The sequence below is a fragment of the Tasmannia lanceolata genome, unplaced genomic scaffold (assembly GCF_043159265.1).
Source record: "Tasmannia lanceolata isolate RefF3 unplaced genomic scaffold, GAP_Taslan_0.1 ptg000013l, whole genome shotgun sequence".
Taxonomy (NCBI): domain Eukaryota; kingdom Viridiplantae; phylum Streptophyta; class Magnoliopsida; order Canellales; family Winteraceae; genus Tasmannia; species Tasmannia lanceolata.
In genome coordinates, this window is record NW_027518690.1 from 47,469,341 (window position 1) to 47,488,864 (window position 19,524).

At 38.7% G+C, this 19,524-nt stretch overlaps 2 protein-coding genes across 8 annotated transcripts; both read right to left on the minus strand.

The window, feature by feature from the left end:
* Window positions 1–247: 247 nt before the first annotated feature.
* LOC143889270 (uncharacterized) lies at window positions 248–3,736 on the minus strand. 7 transcript variants are annotated; one of them, XM_077393452.1, is made up of 5 exons: window positions 3,477–3,736; window positions 1,838–2,913; window positions 769–1,758; window positions 565–676; window positions 248–468 (listed from the first exon to the last, which is right to left on the minus strand). In XM_077393452.1, the coding sequence occupies exons 2-4, from the start codon at window positions 2,894–2,896 to the stop codon at window positions 644–646; spliced, it is 2,082 nt and encodes a 693-aa protein (XP_077249567.1). In that variant the 5' UTR covers window positions 2,897–2,913; window positions 3,477–3,736; the 3' UTR covers window positions 248–468; window positions 565–643. The 7 variants fall into 7 exon arrangements, with proteins under 7 accessions (XP_077249567.1, XP_077249566.1, XP_077249565.1 ...); XM_077393451.1 differs by having other exon boundaries at window positions 248–476; XM_077393450.1 differs by having other exon boundaries at window positions 248–482.
* Window positions 3,737–9,860: 6,124 nt separating this feature from the next.
* LOC143890364 (low-temperature-induced cysteine proteinase-like) lies at window positions 9,861–15,674 on the minus strand. Its single transcript, XM_077395006.1, has 5 exons — window positions 15,113–15,674; window positions 14,547–14,779; window positions 13,044–13,181; window positions 12,445–12,951; window positions 9,861–10,264 (listed from the first exon to the last, which is right to left on the minus strand). The coding sequence occupies exons 1-5, from the start codon at window positions 15,582–15,584 to the stop codon at window positions 10,118–10,120; spliced, it is 1,497 nt and encodes a 498-aa protein (XP_077251121.1). The 5' UTR covers window positions 15,585–15,674; the 3' UTR covers window positions 9,861–10,117.
* Between the last annotated feature and the right edge of the window lie 3,850 nt (window positions 15,675–19,524).

The window sequence follows — 19,524 nt, forward strand, 5'->3', positions numbered from 1 at the left end:
AATTGGTTGTTTCACATTGGGTTGCTCTGCTGAACAAGTTCTCACACAGAACCCAATCCCCTCCCTCTTCTCTCTTCTCAAGAGACTAAGCCCAAAGTAAAAAGAAGTTGTATCTACTCACACTAGCTCATGAGGAAGGGATTTAGTCTAGTTCAGAGCCCATTCCTGGGAAAAAGAAGTTGTATCTACTCACACTAGCAACCTGTTATTTTGATTAATAATGGAGGAAGCAAATGTACAGAACTAGTACAGAAGAATACTCCGTTATTGCAGAAAATTGATGTCATCTCATTTTACAATACGACCATTGATGATGGAGTAACAGAAGTGAGAAGTAATAATTTGAATAATTTTTACATGAATTCAATCTTGGATAAGTGTGACTATTTGATCAAGTCACAGATGTATAAGAGGAGAAAGAAACAGTAACTGACCTGTGAACTTTACAGCAAGAATTGGCGCAGAATCCTGAATTCCTATAACTATTTTCAGATAAGTAAATGAGTAATATAGGCAAATTCAGGTTAAAAAACAGATATAAAATAGATGGGCAAATGCAATTACCTTTACACATATTGGCATTCCAGTTTGCAACGGCGAAACCTGTTAATTAGTGGGAGGACTTGAAGGAACTTCAAACATGTTAGGTTTTAGATTGCTGGGATACATTCAGTTCCTGGAGACATTGACAAGTGTTGGATTGGTTCACAAGGAAATCTGTTATAAATATTAAGTGAAGCAAGATGCGATTACCACTGAAAACCGTACATGGCCCTTGTGAACATAAGAAGTTTTCACAATGGTTTCCAACTTAGGATCATCAGTAGTGGATGTCTTGAGAGCCTGTTTCCTCGGACGGAACTGAATACCAAGATATGACCGAGAAGATGGGTTCGTTGGTGAAACAGAAGGCAAGGTTCGCCAGAGCCATGATTCAGAAGGTGATTTTGGCAATGGAGGGGGAAGTGGAGACTGCAGATCACTGGAATAAGAGTTTTCCTGATCTTCTAATTTTGAAGGCGGCGAGTCATCGAAATCTGGGCTACCATTGTTGGGGAGTTTTGAACATGAAAAGAACTTAGCCTTTTGATGTAAACCATCCTTGTGTTGGAAACCATCTGTGATGTCTGTTTGTCCTCCAAAAATTGAAGATGGTTGTTCTGAGACAACAACCCCAGAGTATTTGGGCTGCAATCTGTCCGTTTCGTTCAACATATCTACCTGGTCGACCCCTCCTAGACGAGCCTCCAGGACGGGAGTTCTGTCTAACCCCTCATTTTGGACCAGAATCTCAGTGTCGTCATCTACGGGATTCATCAGCACCAAGGTATTGGAAGAGCTTGACCCTGAATTTGGAGTATCCAGCATATGAACAGAATCTACATAAAGGGTCTTCTCAATTGTAGGACTCAATGAGCCCGATGCTTGCTGACTGCTACTACTGGATAATTTTCCATGGAATTTGTCATGGCCTTTGCCATGTGTGTCAATGGAACCATCCCTGCAATTTTTTCCTTGTTTTGGAGTGCCTAGAAAACCCATTCCTTCGTGAAATGGTGAACGAGGCGCTTCGTTCCGGTAAGGTGATATTACATCACCTGGAGAACGCCTATAGGGAGATGAGCCATCAGGTGTTTGAGAATCACTCCATAAGGTTAGCTGGTTGGATTCACTTGTTGGCTTACTCCAACTCTCATGGGCTCCATAAGGTTGAAGTTCACTTGCTAACTTGTACTTAAAGACCGGGTCCCAAGAGTGCTGTAGAGCAAAACAGAGCAGATAGTCAACAATGATCTGTATCGAATTAAAACAATAACTAGGGAAGTTTTCAGTTTACCTCATCATCAATTTCACTGAGAGACGATCCATGACTTGCAGCCTTTATCTGAACATTAGCCTTACGAGCAATTGGCGATAAGGGCAGCCGGCTCCTAATCCTCATCCCCGACACTGGATTTAAAAGACAAAAAGAATTCTTTAAGCAGAATCGAGGCAAAATCCCACAAGCTTTTGCCGATAAATTCCCAGTATCATCATAATCCTCATCTTCATCCTCACTATCTTCTTCCTCCTCATCTTGGGGATGTTGTGGTACGATACAAGGCCTATACTGCTGAGACATAAGTTGTCTATTCCTATCAAGCCTGTTCACCTGTCCTGTTGGTTCACGAACCAAAGCTTGCTTTCTTGGAGCATACTGAGGTGTCTCCGAAGCCATCGCCTTGGCGGCAGGCAAGAAACGGTCAATCATAAAATTCCGAGCCTGTGGGTCCCTTGCATTCATTTTCAAGTCTGAACCGTCCAAAGCGCTCAGGCCACTTAAGCTACAGTTCATGAAGAAAGATTCAGAACGGGACAATGTATCAACCGCATCCGATAAAGTGTCCTCGCAGTCCTCAAAATCGGAATTCCTCTCTTCCTCCACAACCCCTTTAGATCCCTCCAATGAACCCACATTCCCATTGGAAGATGAGACATCAGGACGTAAAACAAAATTATCATTTCGGGGTCGAATTACACTCGAAGCTTCAGATTCTTTGTTGTTTATGCCCTTCGCAGAAGAAGACTGTTGTTTAACATCTAAAATCCTACCAGGTGGAAGCTTTGGCCGTGTCAATGGAGGTAGCGTGGGAGGTTTGAATTGGGAAACACCATCGTCTTTGGGTCTTCCGGGGATCTGTTCCCACAGGAAAGGAACAGCGCCCGGGTTTCTTAGAGGGCCTGATGTCAATTCTGGTTTGTAAGGAGGAAGATAAGATCTCTTTGGTAAGGAGTTCTCAACCCTCTTACCCTCTTCTTTATCAGAAGCTGACACGCCTGAAGAAGCAAACCTTCTAACAGACATAAGGGGTGCATTGAAATCCAACTGTTTTTCCTCCATCAAATTCCTCGGCATGGCAAACGAAGCAGATTCTGTAAAACTAAGATTGTGTGATCAAAACCATAAGCATGTTATTTATAATAACTCAAAAGAAAACCCTAGACTCCACCCATTACACACTCTTGTTCCTCAAATAAAATCGCTAACCTTATTTATTAATTTTTTTTTAATGATCAAGTCCACTAACCTTATTGGGCTTACAACACACACATATTATTAACCCGTTAACATAGGTTCAAAATCTTATTGATCACTAACCGTCTATGAGCCGATTTGGATTACTCTTTACTATAACAAACATCATTAACAATCCAGTTTTTGCAAAAGCCAAAACATGTACTATACAAGTCCATAAAAGCCTTAAAGATTCTACAAAGTACCCCTTCAATTCAAAATCCAAATCCAATTAAGGATGATTCAAAACCCTAACCCTAGAAAGAGCCCTAATTCCAGTTAAAAAGTCTCCTTATTTTCTACTGAAATTAAAGTCAGGAAAGAACAAATTTCTCTGCCCTGACATCCTAACGTCAAAAATCAAACAGAACAAAATATCTAATCTCCATGAAAAATTACAGAGAGGGTGTAAGAGGACTACCTGGTTGGAGAAATACCGATCTGGAGAAGCGATTATTTTTTTGCTCTAGAGAGATAGAATTTATAGATTATGGGAGTGATTTTAGCATTAAGGTTTTCTTGGAAAAGAGAAAGGCATAAACTCTTTTGCACTCTTTCTCTCTCTTTCCCCTCTTCCCTGTTAAATTACCCGCCGTTAATGGAAAATTCGTAAATTCTCTCATTTTCTTTTCCGTTTTCGCCATTTCCTTTGTAATCTTTTACTCTTTTTTTTCCAAAAAAGACAGAGACCAGTATCTTGTTTTGGATCACGTGGTAGCGTTTACAAATTAGGAGATGATTTTTTCACCCCCTCTAGGATTATGCGCCCCTTTTAACGTGATTTGACCATCAAAAAGCGTTAAAGACTTTAAGTCTAAGTCTGTCACAATTCACCTTAGCGCATAATCCTACAAGGGTGTGAAAAAATCATCCCCTCAAAAAAAAGAAAGAGACCAGCATCTTGCTTTGGTTCACGGGGTCGCGTTTAAAAATTGGAAGATGATTTTTTCACCCCCCTCTAGGATTATGCGCTCCCTTGTAACGTGATTTGACCATAAAAAAGCGATAGAGTCTTTTAAGTCTGTCACAACTCACAAGTCACCTTAATAGTGGGCCCAGGGGTGTCTTTGCCGCCGTTCCTTGGAGGAATGGGGGTCTGCCTAACCCCAGTTTACCTACGCAAAAAACAAAGAAAAAAAGTCACCATAACAGTGGGCGCATAATCCTACAAGGGGTGTGAAAAAATCATCTCCCTTACAAATTTTATAAATTTCTGAAGGAATTCACTAGGAAATTTCGCTGAAGACCGTTTCGCGGATGACTTTTGCATGGTAGGACAGCCACATCAGATGAATTGAATTAGTAAGACAAAATCTGCTGAGAAGTGAGCCCGTTTGGCTGTTCTCCTATGCAAAAGTCAGCCGCGAAAATTGCCTAGCAAATTCCATGTATGAAACTCGGGTAGGGGTGTAAACGAGCAGAGCCGAGCCGGGCTTGGCCAGGCTCGGCTCGGCTCGGCTCGGCTCGTTAAGCTGAAAAGCTCGGCTCGGGCTCGCAAGCCTTATTGAGCTCGGGTTATATTATGTTCACACCCCTCATCTTTCCTTGGACAGCCCTACTAGTGTAATTTGACTACTTTTTTTTACACTATTGGGGGTGGTCCTAATAATAAATGGGGTTCCAAAAATGAAGTGACATATTTTGCGCCCCTCCCTTTCACTCCCTGGACAACCCTTTTAATGTATAAATTAATATATAATATATATATATATATATATTTAAATATATTAAATTCTTAACGAGCCTTAATGAGCCGAGCTGAGCCTGGCCTAAATTGGGCTCAGCTCGTTAAGCTTAACGAGCATGGCGAGCCGGCTCGGCTCGGCTCGGCTCGTTAAGGAATCCAGCTGAGCTCGAGCGAGCCTTCGAGCCCGAGCCAAAATTGACACCTTTAAACTCGGGTTTGTTTTTGGTTTCCTCCACCGTGGAATTGACCGTGAAAGTCGTTTATTTTGTCTAACAACGACGGTACCGACATCCCTTTCCCGATGGTACTAGGTATGGAACACGTTCCTTAGATCGTGACCGTTCACTTTAAAGCATTTGAGCATTAAATGTGGACGGTGGCTCGTGACCGTTCATTTGCATGCTAGCCACTTATATTTAGATCTAATGAGAGGAGGGCCCACAAACAGAATCGTCCAAATTTTTTGATTTTAGATTGAACAGAGTCATCCTTACCAAATGTCTCTTTGTGGAAGATGGGCTCCATGTGTGGAACAAAATATTTATACAATATAAAACTAGAAAATCTTACAAAAAATATCTAATACTATATAACTAGAAAATAGATGGGGCTGCCCACAAGCCCTAGGTTATTTAAAAATCTATTCAATAATAAATCTGGGGATTTGCTAGGGACCATTGCATAAGGCTTTTCGCAGATGGTCTGTTCCATGTCAGACCAGCAGGTCCAGCCTATTTAGCAGATTTTGTCAACATTCACGAGGTGGCCGGTCTGACATGCGACATACGATGGTCCTAGCAAATCCCATATATCTATCTCTATTATGCCTCGCAAAACTCATTTCTTAGTTCCTCTTTTTTACTAGAGAATACCAAATATCCAACCATGTAAGCATATTAAATAAATTTAAAGACAACGCATACATGGACTTTCGGGCTACGAAATGAGTTTGGCAAAACTGCCTAGACACTCCCATATAATATACAACTAAAATAATGGTTTTATCAGGGTCGGTACTGAACTTCTTTAAAAGTATCCACTATGGCAAATGTGAGAAATCATTTGGTGCCCTAGTAGGCATGCTCTTATAGGCAGTGCAATGAGCACGCTGATATGTGCATGTGTTACTATGGTGTATATGTGATTAACTAAAATGTAGTTAATCACATATACACCATAGGGTAGTGGGAGTTAGTTGTTGACGATGTATCATGTTAGTGGGTGTTGGTTACTTGTTATGTATTATGTAAGTGGGTTAATTGGATAGTTATGTGACACAACTTTATGCTTGTATTTAAGAAGTTTATGTTAATGAAAATGAAGGAGAATAGAAATCTATAGCACAGAGGAAACTTTGTTCTAGGAGAGTCGTAATTCCTCTCAAATTGAACCATCAGGAGGTCCGGTTCTCTCGAATCAACCATCCCTTCTCTTTTCCCTCTTTTGTTTTTTTGTTTATTTGTGTTACGGCCAATTAGGCAAGTAACACATGCTTGATATTTGATCCAACAACATCATATTAAAATTGTGTTGTTGATGGATCAAACATCAAATAACCTCCTCGGGCACCATATAATTTCTTAATATGAGAAATATTAAATTTGAAATGTAAAGGCTTATATGGTGGGGCCTATTAATCTGAATTATCTAAAGGGAAAATGATCAATTCGCCTCACTTTCGTCCTCAGGCCACTCGCTTGAAGTGTAGAAAGAGTAGTCGTAAATGCACTACAGGGGGTGGCCACGGAAAGAAAGGGGAAGAAGATATCACTTCCCATAACTAAAACTTATTTGTTCAACCTTGCGTAGATAGGTAGTGCCTCAAATACCTTTTCTATAGAAACCCTTACAATTTGTGAAGGTTTCTATACTGGGATTTGCTAGCGTCCATCGCAAAAGGCTTTTCGCGGCTGCTCTGTTGCATGTCAGGCCAGCCACCCTTCCAATTTGTCTTCATTCATGTGGTGGCTGGTCTGACATGCAATAGACTAGCTGTGAAAAGTCTTTTGCGATGGGCGCTAGCAATTCCCTTCTATACCATTATTCTTTCAAATTTCTTTATACCAAACATTTCGGAGGGTTAGGATCATACTAATGCACCACTTTTGAAGCATACATGTCCAAATTTCTTCAACATACCAAAGCACTACAATTTTGTTGAAATATGTTAAAGGCCCATTTGGATATCTCTCATTTTGTATTTGGATTTGGAATTGAGTTTTAAATACAAAATGAGTAGATCCGGCAGCTCATGTAGAGGGAAACAGAGAGGGAAGGGGGTACTTCCTAGTGGAGGAGATAGGTTGAGGAGCAAAGAGGGTGAAGGAAACTGCGAGATCTGTGGATTTCCAATTTCTTATTTCCACAACATATTTAGAAATCTGATTTTTTTCACTGTCAGCTGCTGAATTAGAAATCCAAGAATTTGATCTGATCCAAATTACAATGCAAAAAGGGCTGCAAATGTGAGAAATCCAAATCCAAATCTTCTCGGCATCCAAACGGGCCCCAAGGGAAATTATAAATTCGCACCCATTTTACCCTGAATTGATGTCAAAAAGCGTAAAAAAGGAGGGTAAGCGGCAGACTTTAACGCTTTTTTACGTCAATTCACTAACCAGGGGTGCGAATTATCCTATAGTTGGTGTGAATTATCATCTCCCTATATTAAATCTGGTAAGATCTGACCTTCATATCATCAAGTGATAGATTAGTTAACTAAACAAAATTAGGCAACTGGTTAGATTAGAAAAGGTTGGAAATAGAGGTACCTTTTCCATCAAAACTACTTTCACGGTGGGTTCAGTTGCCATCTTCGTGCCACCACTCTCTTACGCTCAGGTTTTGGACTCAGCAGCAGGTCATTTTTTGAGGTAAGGAGGGTCTCTCTAGCCTCTGATTTGTATATGTAAAAGAATGGGGATTAGATAGATTTATGACCTGATGCTTCCATTATTTGATATATATGACTGTATGAAGATTTTCTGTATGCGTTTCATCATAATCCCAAGAGCTGTTCTGTGGAATTGAGCCTTGTGATTTCGCGAAATAAGCATATGGGTGCAAGTCATAATCTTGATGGAGGAATCTGTTTTTACGCACCCGAATTCATTTTCACAGATACATTAGGTGCTTTTTGTTATTTCTTTAACAAGTTGCTTTGTGTGCTTCAATCAAGTATGTAATTATATTCTTCAAACAGTTGCATATTTGGAGCCCAAAATCATTGGGCTCTGGAGTAGTCATATTCTGAACTAAGTACCCATAATTTTAGTGCTTTATATTTGAATGAGTTTAACAGATTGTTTTGTTGAATTACACCACCAAAAGGGATACTTAATTGCTATGGAAACATAGTAGGTTTTACCATTCAATATGACAAATAAAGTGAACCCCTCTTCCAAATACATGTATCAGGTCATTTTCAAGAATTCTTTGAAGTCTTATTGACATCAGCTTGGTATGCATCAATGCTGCTTTGCCAATGTTGGTCTGTCATGTTGTTCCCAGAACCCACAGGAAATTTCTTCTCTTACCTATGGAATGTAAAGAAGAAATCCACATCTATAACAAGAGGGGTGGTCAATCACCACTAAGATAGTCTCACAGATTCCATGTGCTGGTGGTCTAGGTGAGTAGAAACTAAGTGTAGGTAAAAAAAAGTGAAGTTTCAAATTTGTGAGAAGGTTGAGGAGAGATAGGGATGCTAAATTACATTGCTAGTAAGTATGAACATTCAATGAATTTTGTATTTTAAGTGCAATCCTATGAAAGTAGCATGAGATTCTGAGAATCCATCATATATTCTATTCAATCTCTGGTCTCTTGTGCTATTTTGTTAGAGAGGGAGAGGAAGTGTGGGCCTTAATCATTAGGACTGGTTGTAGGGAAAGAATGCTACCTAGGCAACTGGTGTGGTGCTCCTAGAATTGAAACAATTAGACTGTTGAGGGCACGAAACAGCCACAGTAGACTTGCTGAACTTGAGGAACTTAGGCATAAAGAAAAAAAACAAGGTTAGCGTAAAGTCTCAAATCATCTATCTACAGATATTCAATGAGTAGGCTGGTAAGTGAATATAAGTTGTGGCTATGGTGTCGGGACACATGGGATGAAAAAAGTCAACCAACATAATTAATATATCACTTCTTTTATCCAAGGACACACTATAAATGAATACTGAATTCCTAGTTGTAACAACAAATGTGGTTGATTACAATCCATGGACGATGCCAGGGTAGTTAGCTTCCTGAGCATTGGCATCTTTGACTGATATTACAACCAGCACTGTTTGGTATTGGTCAATTCCAAATAGTTTACCTGGAAGCCTGAAACCTCATAACAACTGTAGTTATATGGTAGCCGGACTTGTGGCTATCTATGCAGTGGAAACCAACAAACATACTCCAAGACAGTAGATTATGAAAACTGTGGAACTACCTAACTAGGTGACATTTCAAAGGTTCCCCTATATAATTTCTCTTAAATCCCAAGCATTAACCCAATTGGGGCTGTTCACAACGAGGATGGAAATCCTTGGGTAAGCTGTCTCTCGGATTGACCATCCTGCTTGGATAGTTTATCTTGAAATAACCTTGTCATCCGTTCCCCAAATTTTTTATTGGAAAATTTTATCCAAGAACAAAGATAGACGGGAACAGAGGATAGAAATTCTATCCAAGGATAAACGAAACCCCAGGTTGCTATCACCCTGGCGAACATCCCCATTAAGTTACAATAGCTTGCAACAGTTTAGTATGGTGTAAATACCAGACATCTCTCCTCTTTGCTACTCAGTTCTCTTATTACCATAGCATTGTCATTTTTCTTTATGAGAGAGGGGGTATTATACAATGCTCCACCAAGCAAATTGCCATTTTTTCTGGGTCTGGCAGCTGTTCAGGTGGGGCTATTGGTCGGTGATTTAGTCTGTTCATCCGGTGGGCCCTAGAGGGGATGGGCCATGACCAACTCCTCCCCCATAGGAGTATAGAAGGATGCTGACCATTTTATAGGGTAGCATCAAGAGCTTAGCATGATTCCATTTTTTTTTTTAATAAAATGGGGCTTCATGCTTTAACTGGACAAATGGGGTGGTGCGTAACAGTTGACGATAGATTTTGATAACAAACGAAGAGAAGATTTATTTGCAATTATGCGAAAACACGCATGAAGTTGTGTCAAATAAATTACATAATACTTAAGAAAAATGACATAACTGGCTTCTGTTCCTTTTTCATCCAAAAATCTTCAACATAATATATCAAGCTCAAGACAACAATATATAATAACAGTAGTAGTACTAAGATAGAAAAATGAGTGCATTCTCTTGTGACTATGGCCTTCCAAATGCAAAGAAAACCCATCCACCTTGTTTAGCTAAATGCAGTAAATCCATCCCTCTTCCACTTGAGATGAGGTAGCTGGTGGGGGTTGGATTTCTCTAGGGGCTTGGTCCATGGGAACTTGTGTTTGGCAATCTTTCGTTTCTTTGCTTCTACACCCATGCTATCTCCATAATTCTACAAAAATGAAAACAAAGAAAAACTTAAATGAGGAAATCTTACAATAACAAGCCTACAGAAATGACCAACATATCACAATGAGAACCTCATTAACGAAAAGTTCAAATAATGTACGAAAATAGTCAAATGAAATTTCCATGCTCAAAATAAGATCCATGTGACATGTGCAGTGTCTGGACCAACAAAACTAAACAGGGATTAAGTGTTGGAACCTTATTTCATGAAACTTGTAGGTATGTCACCCATTTTCACACTTTATTTAACTGGGTGACCAAATGTGTTTAGAAAAACAAAGGGAGACAAATATAACAAGATGTACTATATAGAAAAGAGTATAGGCAGGGAGGAGGGAGATTGAAATCAGTCCCCTCTTTCATAATAGACATGTAACTTGCAGGCAAGAATTTGACATTGTTCCTTTTCATACTTGACATGAAATCAGCGAAACATTGTTTCTTGATAGGGCACGTTGTATTATATTTTTGGGAAAAGATGGGATCATCATCTCTATCATTAAAAAGGAGAAAACTATCATCTGTAAATAAAATACTGAAGCTATGTGTATAAGCCTCTATCATCCAATTGGTACTCTTATGATCTTATCCATCAATCCTACCCATCCAATTGGCGGGATGGGCTTTTGTCCAAAAGATACACCATGATATTAATTAAACCCTTCAATCAGTGGACTATTTCTGTATTACTTCCCATAACTTCTCGACTGCCCAGAGCAGGCAGTTGATCAGACAGCTAGTGTTGAGAAAAACCCCTCTAAAATAGCGATCTGCGATTTCAATGGCAAAGCAAAACGAAAGAACAAACACAAACAATCGCACAAAGACACAAAAGATTTACGTGGTTCGGTAAAGCCTACGTCCACGGCAGAGACAATGAGAAAATCCACTATAAGATCAATAGATTACAAGAGAAGATCAATATCTCTCACCAAACCCACATGAAAACCTAGCACACCCTTTTCCCTGATTTTGAGTAAAGCCCTAAAACCAGGGCACAACCCTCTTCAAAGACAAGACACGAAAATAAGCCCTAAAACCTCTTTATATAAGGCGGGACAAAACTTACTTTTATTGGGCCAAAATCACTTAAAAACGGGCCGGGCCAAATGGTGGGTAAAGCCCACACATTACCTAATAAACGGGCTTCATCCGGGTTGCACACAATATTTCGGACCCCAACCGGGTTGAATTCAAGACACTCAACTGTTTGGAAATCAATTTCCACTTAACAAGAACAGAATTTTTGTTTCTATGATGAAATCCACTATAAGATCAATAGATTACAAGAGAAGATCAATATCTCTCACCAAACCCACATGACACACTAGCACACCCTTTTCCCTGATTTTGAGCTCTCAACCCTCTTCAAAGACAAGACACGAAAATAAGCCCTGAAACCCCTTTATATAAGGCAGGACAAAACTTATTTTTATTGGGCTAAAATCACTTAAAAAGGGCTGGGCCAAATGGTGGGTAAAGCCCACACATTACCTAATAAACGGGCCGCATCCGGGTTACAATATTTCGGACCCCAACCGGGTTGAATTCAAGACACCCAACTCAGCTGTTAGGAAATCAATTTCCACTTAACAAGAACAGAATTTTTGTTTCTATGATGAAAAAAACTTCATGTTTTGGAAATGATACTGATGACCTTGACTTGATAATGATATTGTATGCATCACACAAAAGATTGCTTTCAACTTCTTTCCTGAAACTGGTCAACACAGTAAAAGACAGGTACAGGCCAGGGAAGACTTTAGTTGTTTGAACTTTGAACCAGTTACATTTTGTTATTATTTGTAACTCAGGGGAAGGATATAATCAGATGCCACATGTGGTTCATATATGGGGCCGACTAAAATGTATAAATCACAACACATGCATCACATCTTATTTTATTGACCTCTGTCTTGTTGTTTGCAATTCCCTTGGTTTTTTTTTAACACTTGAAGCCTCAGGTTGGGTGAAAAAATAGTTACGGCCCTGTTTGTTTAAGATTATGACAACCGATTGTGAGTGCTAAACCAATCATTGGCCTCAAATTTAAACATAATTTTGGTCCAATAATAGGTTTGGTACTCACAATCTGTTGTCATAATCTTAAACGAACGGGGCCTATGTTTTTAAAATACTGAAACTAATCTTAAAATTTCAAACCTGGAGACAAAGCCCATCTTCTACGTCACAAATGGGGTAGTCTTGAGGGCAGCAATAGATTGACCCAGTGCAGCACACAGCATTCTCATACTCGCAGCAACCATAGATGAAGCAGTAACCAACAAACTCAAAAAGGCAACAGCAAGTCTCATCAGCTGGACAATAGGAGAAGTCTCCACATTGAGATGGCGAAGGACTGGGAGGTGGAGGTGGAGGTGGAGGTGGCGATGGAGGCGGAGGCGGAGGTGGTGGAACTACAGGTGAAGGGAAAGGTGAAGGAGCAATGGATTCTTTGGTGGGATATGAGGCCATTGCATTGATAGCACAAACACCATATTCCAAGTCAGTGTTCCTCTCTATGTATATGTACCCCTCAATCCCCCAATCTGTTCCCCAAGAGTTCTTCACTATCCAGTAATCTGTGTCGCCTTGGGAAGAATAACCCACGATCAGAACTGCATGGTCGATGTCATCTGGATTGCTTGAGCAAAGTCCATCGTAGATTCCCTAATACATTGTGTAATTCAGATTAGTTCAGGTGATCTAAATTTTATCAGTATGAAAGTCTTCAAGGGTGTGGTACATGTAGAGTTACATACTCCTGTGTATAGCTGAAAATCGATTGCAGAGCCGTCAATTCCGACACTGATAGGTTGGTTAACAACAGCACAGAGAAGAGCACTTTCTTCTTGATCAACATCTTCATAGCCATCAATAGTCACAACTTTGTCTTCCTCCTGATCAACAAAACGATACAACTCTATGTTAAAAAAAAAACAAAACAAATCAGAATGTCGATAACCTGGCTTGACGGGTCAGTGACTTCTGAAAACATTTAAACTAAAGGAAGGTCCAAGGCCGGTTCCTTCGTAGGTTCTCCAGTTCTATTTGGGAGTTATTTTGAGGAAATTTTTTTCAATAATGAAGTGAATTCTGAAGATAAAAAAAAATGGTAATGTTATCTTGGGCATGCCATTAAGATTGTTTATTACGACGTGGCTATAAATGGATATTTCTTTGGCTGGCCAATCTGTTTTCAAGCTTAAATCAAGATCCAGGAACATTATCAAATAAAAATCAGAAAAGTTTTGATGAGGCTAATCTTGTTTTCGGTACTCAACTTAATTTCCATTTTAGGCCTTTGGTCTCACCCCCGAATTTGTCTATGCTAAGATCTGGCATTCTCTTTCTTATTTTTTAGCTGAATCAGAGAGTCATTGACAAGGCAATAGAAACTCAAACTACAAGAACAGTGCAATCAACCAAAGAGCAGCCCAAAAGAGGAGAAGAGAAAAACAGTGAAGAGGAGAGAAGAGCCCAAATCCAGACCAAAAACCAACTAAATTATATAAATCTAGATTGGGAAGGTCTGCTGTTCTCAATCCCCCCAACTGATTGAAACTAGCATGTATATAGCGATTGAAGAAGGGACCTAAAAAGTAGGAAGCACACACTACTTTCCGCCGATCCATTGATGCCAACCAAAACAGATGAAATGATGGGAAGCTTAATAACTAGAAACTGATATCAATGAGAAGCAGAATTCCAAAAAAAGTGATAGAAATGAGGAAACTCTTATCTGAGTAATGAAGTTTGATACTCTTACACATACTTGCCCTACATGCAGCCAGTTATATCCGTCTTAATATCTAATTATACTCTCTGAACAATTCAACACACTTAAAACTAAGAAAAAATTACTGTAGCATTTACCCAAACCCTTCTTTCTTATACTGGAGATTCACTATCTACATGTTTGGGTGGCCAGAACTTCATCTTTGCCTAATCAATTCTAAAAATTAGTAATATAACTCTACTGCAGTGTCATTGGGTATATGGCTATATTCCAATATAATGCAGAAAGAGAACTTCATCGTTGTCTAATGAATTCTATTAGCTGTACTGCAGTTTTATTGGGTATATGAGTGTATTCCAATGTAATGCAGAAAGCGAACATATTTGTCTAATCAATTCTAAAAATTAGTACTGTAACTTTACTGCAGTTTTATTGGGTATATATTAAAATAAAATGCACAAAGAGAATGTTGTTGCTGTTAGCTTTAGTTCTTCAAAGACTGGTACAAATTCCTAGGAAAGCTGACCTTGGTGGTGTTACAGGTTCCATCCACTCCTTTGTAAGGATAATCAGACTCTGTATCGATCCCTCCGTTTTGTATGACCCACTCGAATGCGTAATCCATGTAGCCTCCTTCACAACCATCATTAGTTGAATCACAATCCACAAGTTCTTGCTCAGAAAGGCTTATAAGGTCTCCTGTAGTTATGGCGTTTATTCCTTCTATAGCACCAGTTGAAGAGAATGACCAACAGCTCCCTGTGAAAATTACACTGAATCTGATTAGGAGGCCATGAAACTAAGACACAACTTTTTATTTTTTATTTTTTATCTTAGTTTGTTCTATTATTTACAACTCTTTCATTGGCTCATACAGTTCATTGGGCTCTTTCATTGTCTCATACAGTTATTTAGGATTTGTTAAACAACCAATAACAAAATTTTGAATAAAGAAAGGAAGTGTGTGGTATCAAATCAGGGAGTATTAGTATGAGTTTCCTTTGTATATATCTTGAAAGCTCTGTTTCTTTCGACGTCATTTTACATCGAAAGAAACAGAGCCAAAAAAAAAAACAAAAAAAAAAACCTCACCGCAGTCGCCTTGATCTTTGACTCCTGTGACAACTCCCTTCTTCCTCCAATCGAGAGAAGAAGGAGCTTCACATGTTGCCACTTCTCTGGTTGATCTGGCCAATATCTTTTTTGCTGCGGGTTTTTTTACCTTTGACAAATAAATCTTCTTAAATTCCTCATTACTCAGATCTGCAAACTTGTTTAGGCCGACAACATGACCCGTCAATCCTCTATTCGCATTCCTCTCAATTACGTAAGCCAAATTCTTCCGAAAATTCTCAAACCTCCTCTCCTTCACTTCAGAGTGTGTATAAACCTTTCCATACTTCTCCCTCCATAGCTCGAAAATTTCCGCCATTCTAGAGTTTGGAGCAATGTCATCTGGATCGTAACCAATGATAGAAAATTCACTATGGATACATAGAACATGGCCTGTAATTGAGGCCCAAAGAATGAAAAAGAGCAGAGTCTCAATTTTCCGGCCTACCATTTTCCGACCGGTGACTGATGAATGTAAGTTGTGATTGTATATAAACTAGATAAAAGAAGGTTGCCTACCATTCAAGCCCCATGAAGAGTTGGCTTTGCTTGTAATGGTACCCTTTTGTTTCTTAATATGAGATATTTTTGAATATTTGAATTGATTCACTGAAATGCCTTCAATCCCACTTAAGAAAAGTTCATTTCCCTCAAATGAATGGAGGATGATATGGTAATTCAGAGGGGTATCTATCAATTTAAGGGGGGTTTTGACAATTATTTGAAACACGAGGGAGGTGTTTTTGTTGATAAATTGTACGTGGTGCAGCAAATGACCAATGAGAAGCTCGTGGTCGGTGCTGGTTTACCTTACAGTCGTCTGAAGACTCTTAGACTTCCAGTCCTAACTAACAGTCAGATGAAGTAAACTGGAAAGGGTAGCCAAGAGAAAAAGCAATATTCAAATAGGGGCCCATTTTTTTTAATAGAGACTAGTCACCTCTTAGCTGAATTTGTCTATAGACATTTAAGCCCGTTTGGATTGCATGAAAAACATTTCCTAAATTTAGGCCATAGGTTTTTGTTTTTGTTTTTGTTTTTGTTTTTTTTTTTGGATTTTGATAGCGGATTGTGAGTCAAACACTCAAACACTGATTATCGGACTACAAATTTGTGAGTGCCAAACGATTATTGGACTCAAAATTACATAGGTCCTGTCTGTCTTAGATTATGACAACTAATGGTGAGTGCCAAACCGATTATTGATCTCAAAATTTTGTTTAAATTTGAGTCCAATAATCAGTTTGGCCCTTGCAATTGGCTGTCATAATCTTAAACAAACAGGGCCTGAATTTCAGTCCAATAATCGGTTTGGCACTCCCAATCATTTGCCATAATCTTGAACGAATAGGGCCTTAATATTGAGACCGGTAATCAGTTTTGGACTCACAATCGTTTATCAAAATCCAAAACAAACATGGGCTTAGTGGGAAGTAATATGATCATGATTAATTTAGAAGGATCTCTCTAAATTAAAATTGTATAGAGTTGGTTCAAGTTAAGTTTTTAAGCATGTAAAGAAAGTGGGAAATTTTAGAAATATTTTTCCTTTTTAAAACTTTTCTAGAAATTTCTGTCATCCAAAATGGCAAAATGGGTGGAATGAAATCGCTTGGAGTGACTCTGCCCAATAGCAGCTAAGGTGTAGTAATAAGGGACAAATGAACAAAAACAGGCCAAATTTGTCTTTATTCATGATGTGGCTGCTCTCTCATACAACAAACCATCTGAGAAACACCTTCTGCGTTGGTCCCTAGCAAATCCCTATTTTTTTTTTCTTTTTATGATAAAATCCTAGTGCCACCTTTTACACATAATCTCTTAGTTTCACATGATAAAATCTTGATTCTTTATATTTGAATGCCTTGATTGAGTGGCTAGATTACGACTAGAAGAGTGACGCTAGCATTTATTTCTTCACGACCACCCTCCCATTCCCATTTGTATAATCCCAATCCACTATTGAGTATTTTGGTGGGTGTGGCTGATGACTATTAGGTGGAAACGGTTGATGGGAATTCTTAACTGAGTGGGGACGCATTTCGATTACAAGAACATTGACATCAAATTTCATTCCTATTCCAATTCCACCGCAAAAGGAATTTTAATACCGATTCTACTAGTGTTTGGGTAAGCATTAGAATCAAGAATTAGTATCTAATACAAAAAGTAAATAGAAAAAAGATTAATATAAAATATTAGAAGTAAATTAATAGAAAAAAGTAAATAGATGTAAAACCTCTTAGATTTAGCTTCAAAAACATGTAAAAACATAAAAAAAATGAATACAAAAAACCAAGCATTCATTGAAAGATGGAATCTTGAGAAAAAAACAATAATAATAAAAAGTCAAAAAACAGAAAAGAAGAAGAAGAAGAAGAAGAGAGAATAATAACCAACGTCACAATGGTTGAAAAAGTTGAAAAGGGGGTTTGAGTCTCGTTTTTAAGCAACACTAGACCCCCTAAAATAATCACCTGACCCAGGGATTGATACAGGGTCATGTTCAATGTCAGTTGCTACACCCCCTTAAGATGCCTGAAAATTTTTGAAGGTGCCAAAATAGAATGTCTAAATCATAAATATCCGATATGTATATGTGAATATGGGTCTGTACTCTGTAGCACATAGATCTATACACGTTCAGTGGAAAACTCTAAGAGGTTAATCGTGGCATAGTAGTGGGGGCAAAATAGATAAAATAAACAAGAAAAAAGGTCATTCGATCACAGTTGTAGGGGATACAATACTTTGATCACTGTCGAAGGGGAAGAGATTTACTTCGATCCCGTCAAAGTCGAGTTTCTCACAGGGAAACTAGAAAATACTCCACAGGGACTAATCGTAGCAACCCAAAAGTTCTTAAAGAACTCCCTTGATGGTTAATTTTCAATCAATCATTTAAAAAAGTTCATTATAATGCTTTAATGTTATCTATTTATAAGAAAAAGAAATCCTAAAAGCTAACTTAAGACCTAAAGAATTACTCCCAATTGTCCATCTAAAGCAACATAAGTAAAAGTAAAAAACATGACTAAAATAAGGGAAATGATATTTACGCCCCTTTCATCACCAGGGACACCCATTTGCCAGTGTACTTTGCAATCAAAGCCACTGGATTTTTTTGACATAAAGTACATCATCTCCCTTTTTGCCATTGATACACTGACGTTGGGTGTCCCTGGTGATCAAAAGGGGCGTAAATATCACTTCCCTAAAATAGAAATCTCGTAAAAGTCATCATGAATCACGTCTGTAACTTGCCTATAACTTCTTCAAATCACCTACAAATCGCGTGATCATGGGCTCGTTAGATAGGTAATAAAAAAACCTTTTTAATGGTACCAAAAGCAAGCAAAATGAACAAGATTTGATGCCTAAAAAGTAGCGTAAATATATAATTACAAAAAATACAACTTGAAGAAAAAGGGCCTTTTTCCACATTTAGTGGTCATTGACAAACCACACATTCTTGATGGTTCTGTCTGTGAGGCAGCCTCTCGGTAAGATTGAGGCTCATGGAGGGACAAAATAGTAGATAAAAAATAATGATAATCCTTAAGTTTGGTTGGAGGATGGTGTTCACGTTGCGGCTAGTGTTGCGTATGAACAACATGTGAGGGATCACTTGTAGAGGCAGCATCGTTGGTATTCGGCATAAACTGGTCAATAGCAGAATCAAAAGCTGTAGGATGATTCGGAAGAATAAGAGAACTGTTAGGAGACTCACAAGAGGTGTCGGAAGGAAAATCAGGAAAGGGGTCTACAGGTTGAGGAGATTCAGATGATGGATTTGAGGAGAGGGAATAAAATTGTATTTTTTCCCAAAAGACAACATGCCGAGAAATTCTTAATTTTTTTGCTTCAAGATCATAACAACGATATCATTTTTGTTGAATGCCGTAGCCTAAAAACACACAAATGGCACTCCTTTTACTCAACTTATGTCGCTCTCGTGTAGGAAGAAGTACAAAACATGTGGATCCGAACACTCGAAGTTCAGAGCAGTCGGAAAGAGAGTAATAAAGATGTTCAAAAGAGGACACACCAGCAGTGATGGATGAGGGAATCCGATTAATGACATAGACCGAAGTTTGAACGGCTTCACCTCAGAACTTACGAGGGACAGAAGATGAGAGAAGTAGTGTTCTGGCCGTCTCAATAATATGACGATGTTTCCGTTCCGCTATACCATTTTGTTCGGGTGTATCAGTACAAGACAACTGGAGAAGAGTACCTTCATTTTTTAGAAATGCATGAAATGCAGTTGACATGTATTCTCCACCGGAGTCGGAACGAAAAATTTTAATGGATTTGGAAAACTGAGTTTTTATCATAGTAGCAAATTCAATATAAACACGTAAAAATTCAGAACGGGACTGCAACAGATA

What these genes read in the sequence shown, in the direction of transcription:
- LOC143890364 (XM_077395006.1), bottom strand. Translation starts at nt 15,584, where the DNA reads ATGGTAGGCCGGAAAATTGAGACTCTGCTCTTTTTCATTCTTTGGGCC. An exon ending in CAAAGATCAAGGCGACTGCG is followed by an intron (nt 14,780 to 15,112) that starts GTGAGGTTTTTT and finishes TAATTTTCACAG; the next exon opens with GGAGCTGTTGGTCATTCTCT. An exon ending in AAGATGGGCTTTGTCTCCAG is followed by an intron (nt 10,265 to 12,444) that starts GTTTGAAATTTT and finishes TCATTTTTGTAG; the next exon opens with AATTATGGAGATAGCATGGG.
- LOC143889270 (XM_077393449.1), bottom strand. Translation starts at nt 2,896, where the DNA reads ATGCCGAGGAATTTGATGGAGGAAAAACAGTTGGATTTCAATGCACCC. An exon ending in TCAGTGAAATTGATGATGAG is followed by an intron (nt 1,759 to 1,837) that starts GTAAACTGAAAA and finishes TTTGCTCTACAG; the next exon opens with CACTCTTGGGACCCGGTCTT. An exon ending in GCCATGTACGGTTTTCAGTG is followed by an intron (nt 677 to 753) that starts GTAATCGCATCT and finishes CAATGTCTCCAG; the next exon opens with GAACTGAATGTATCCCAGCA.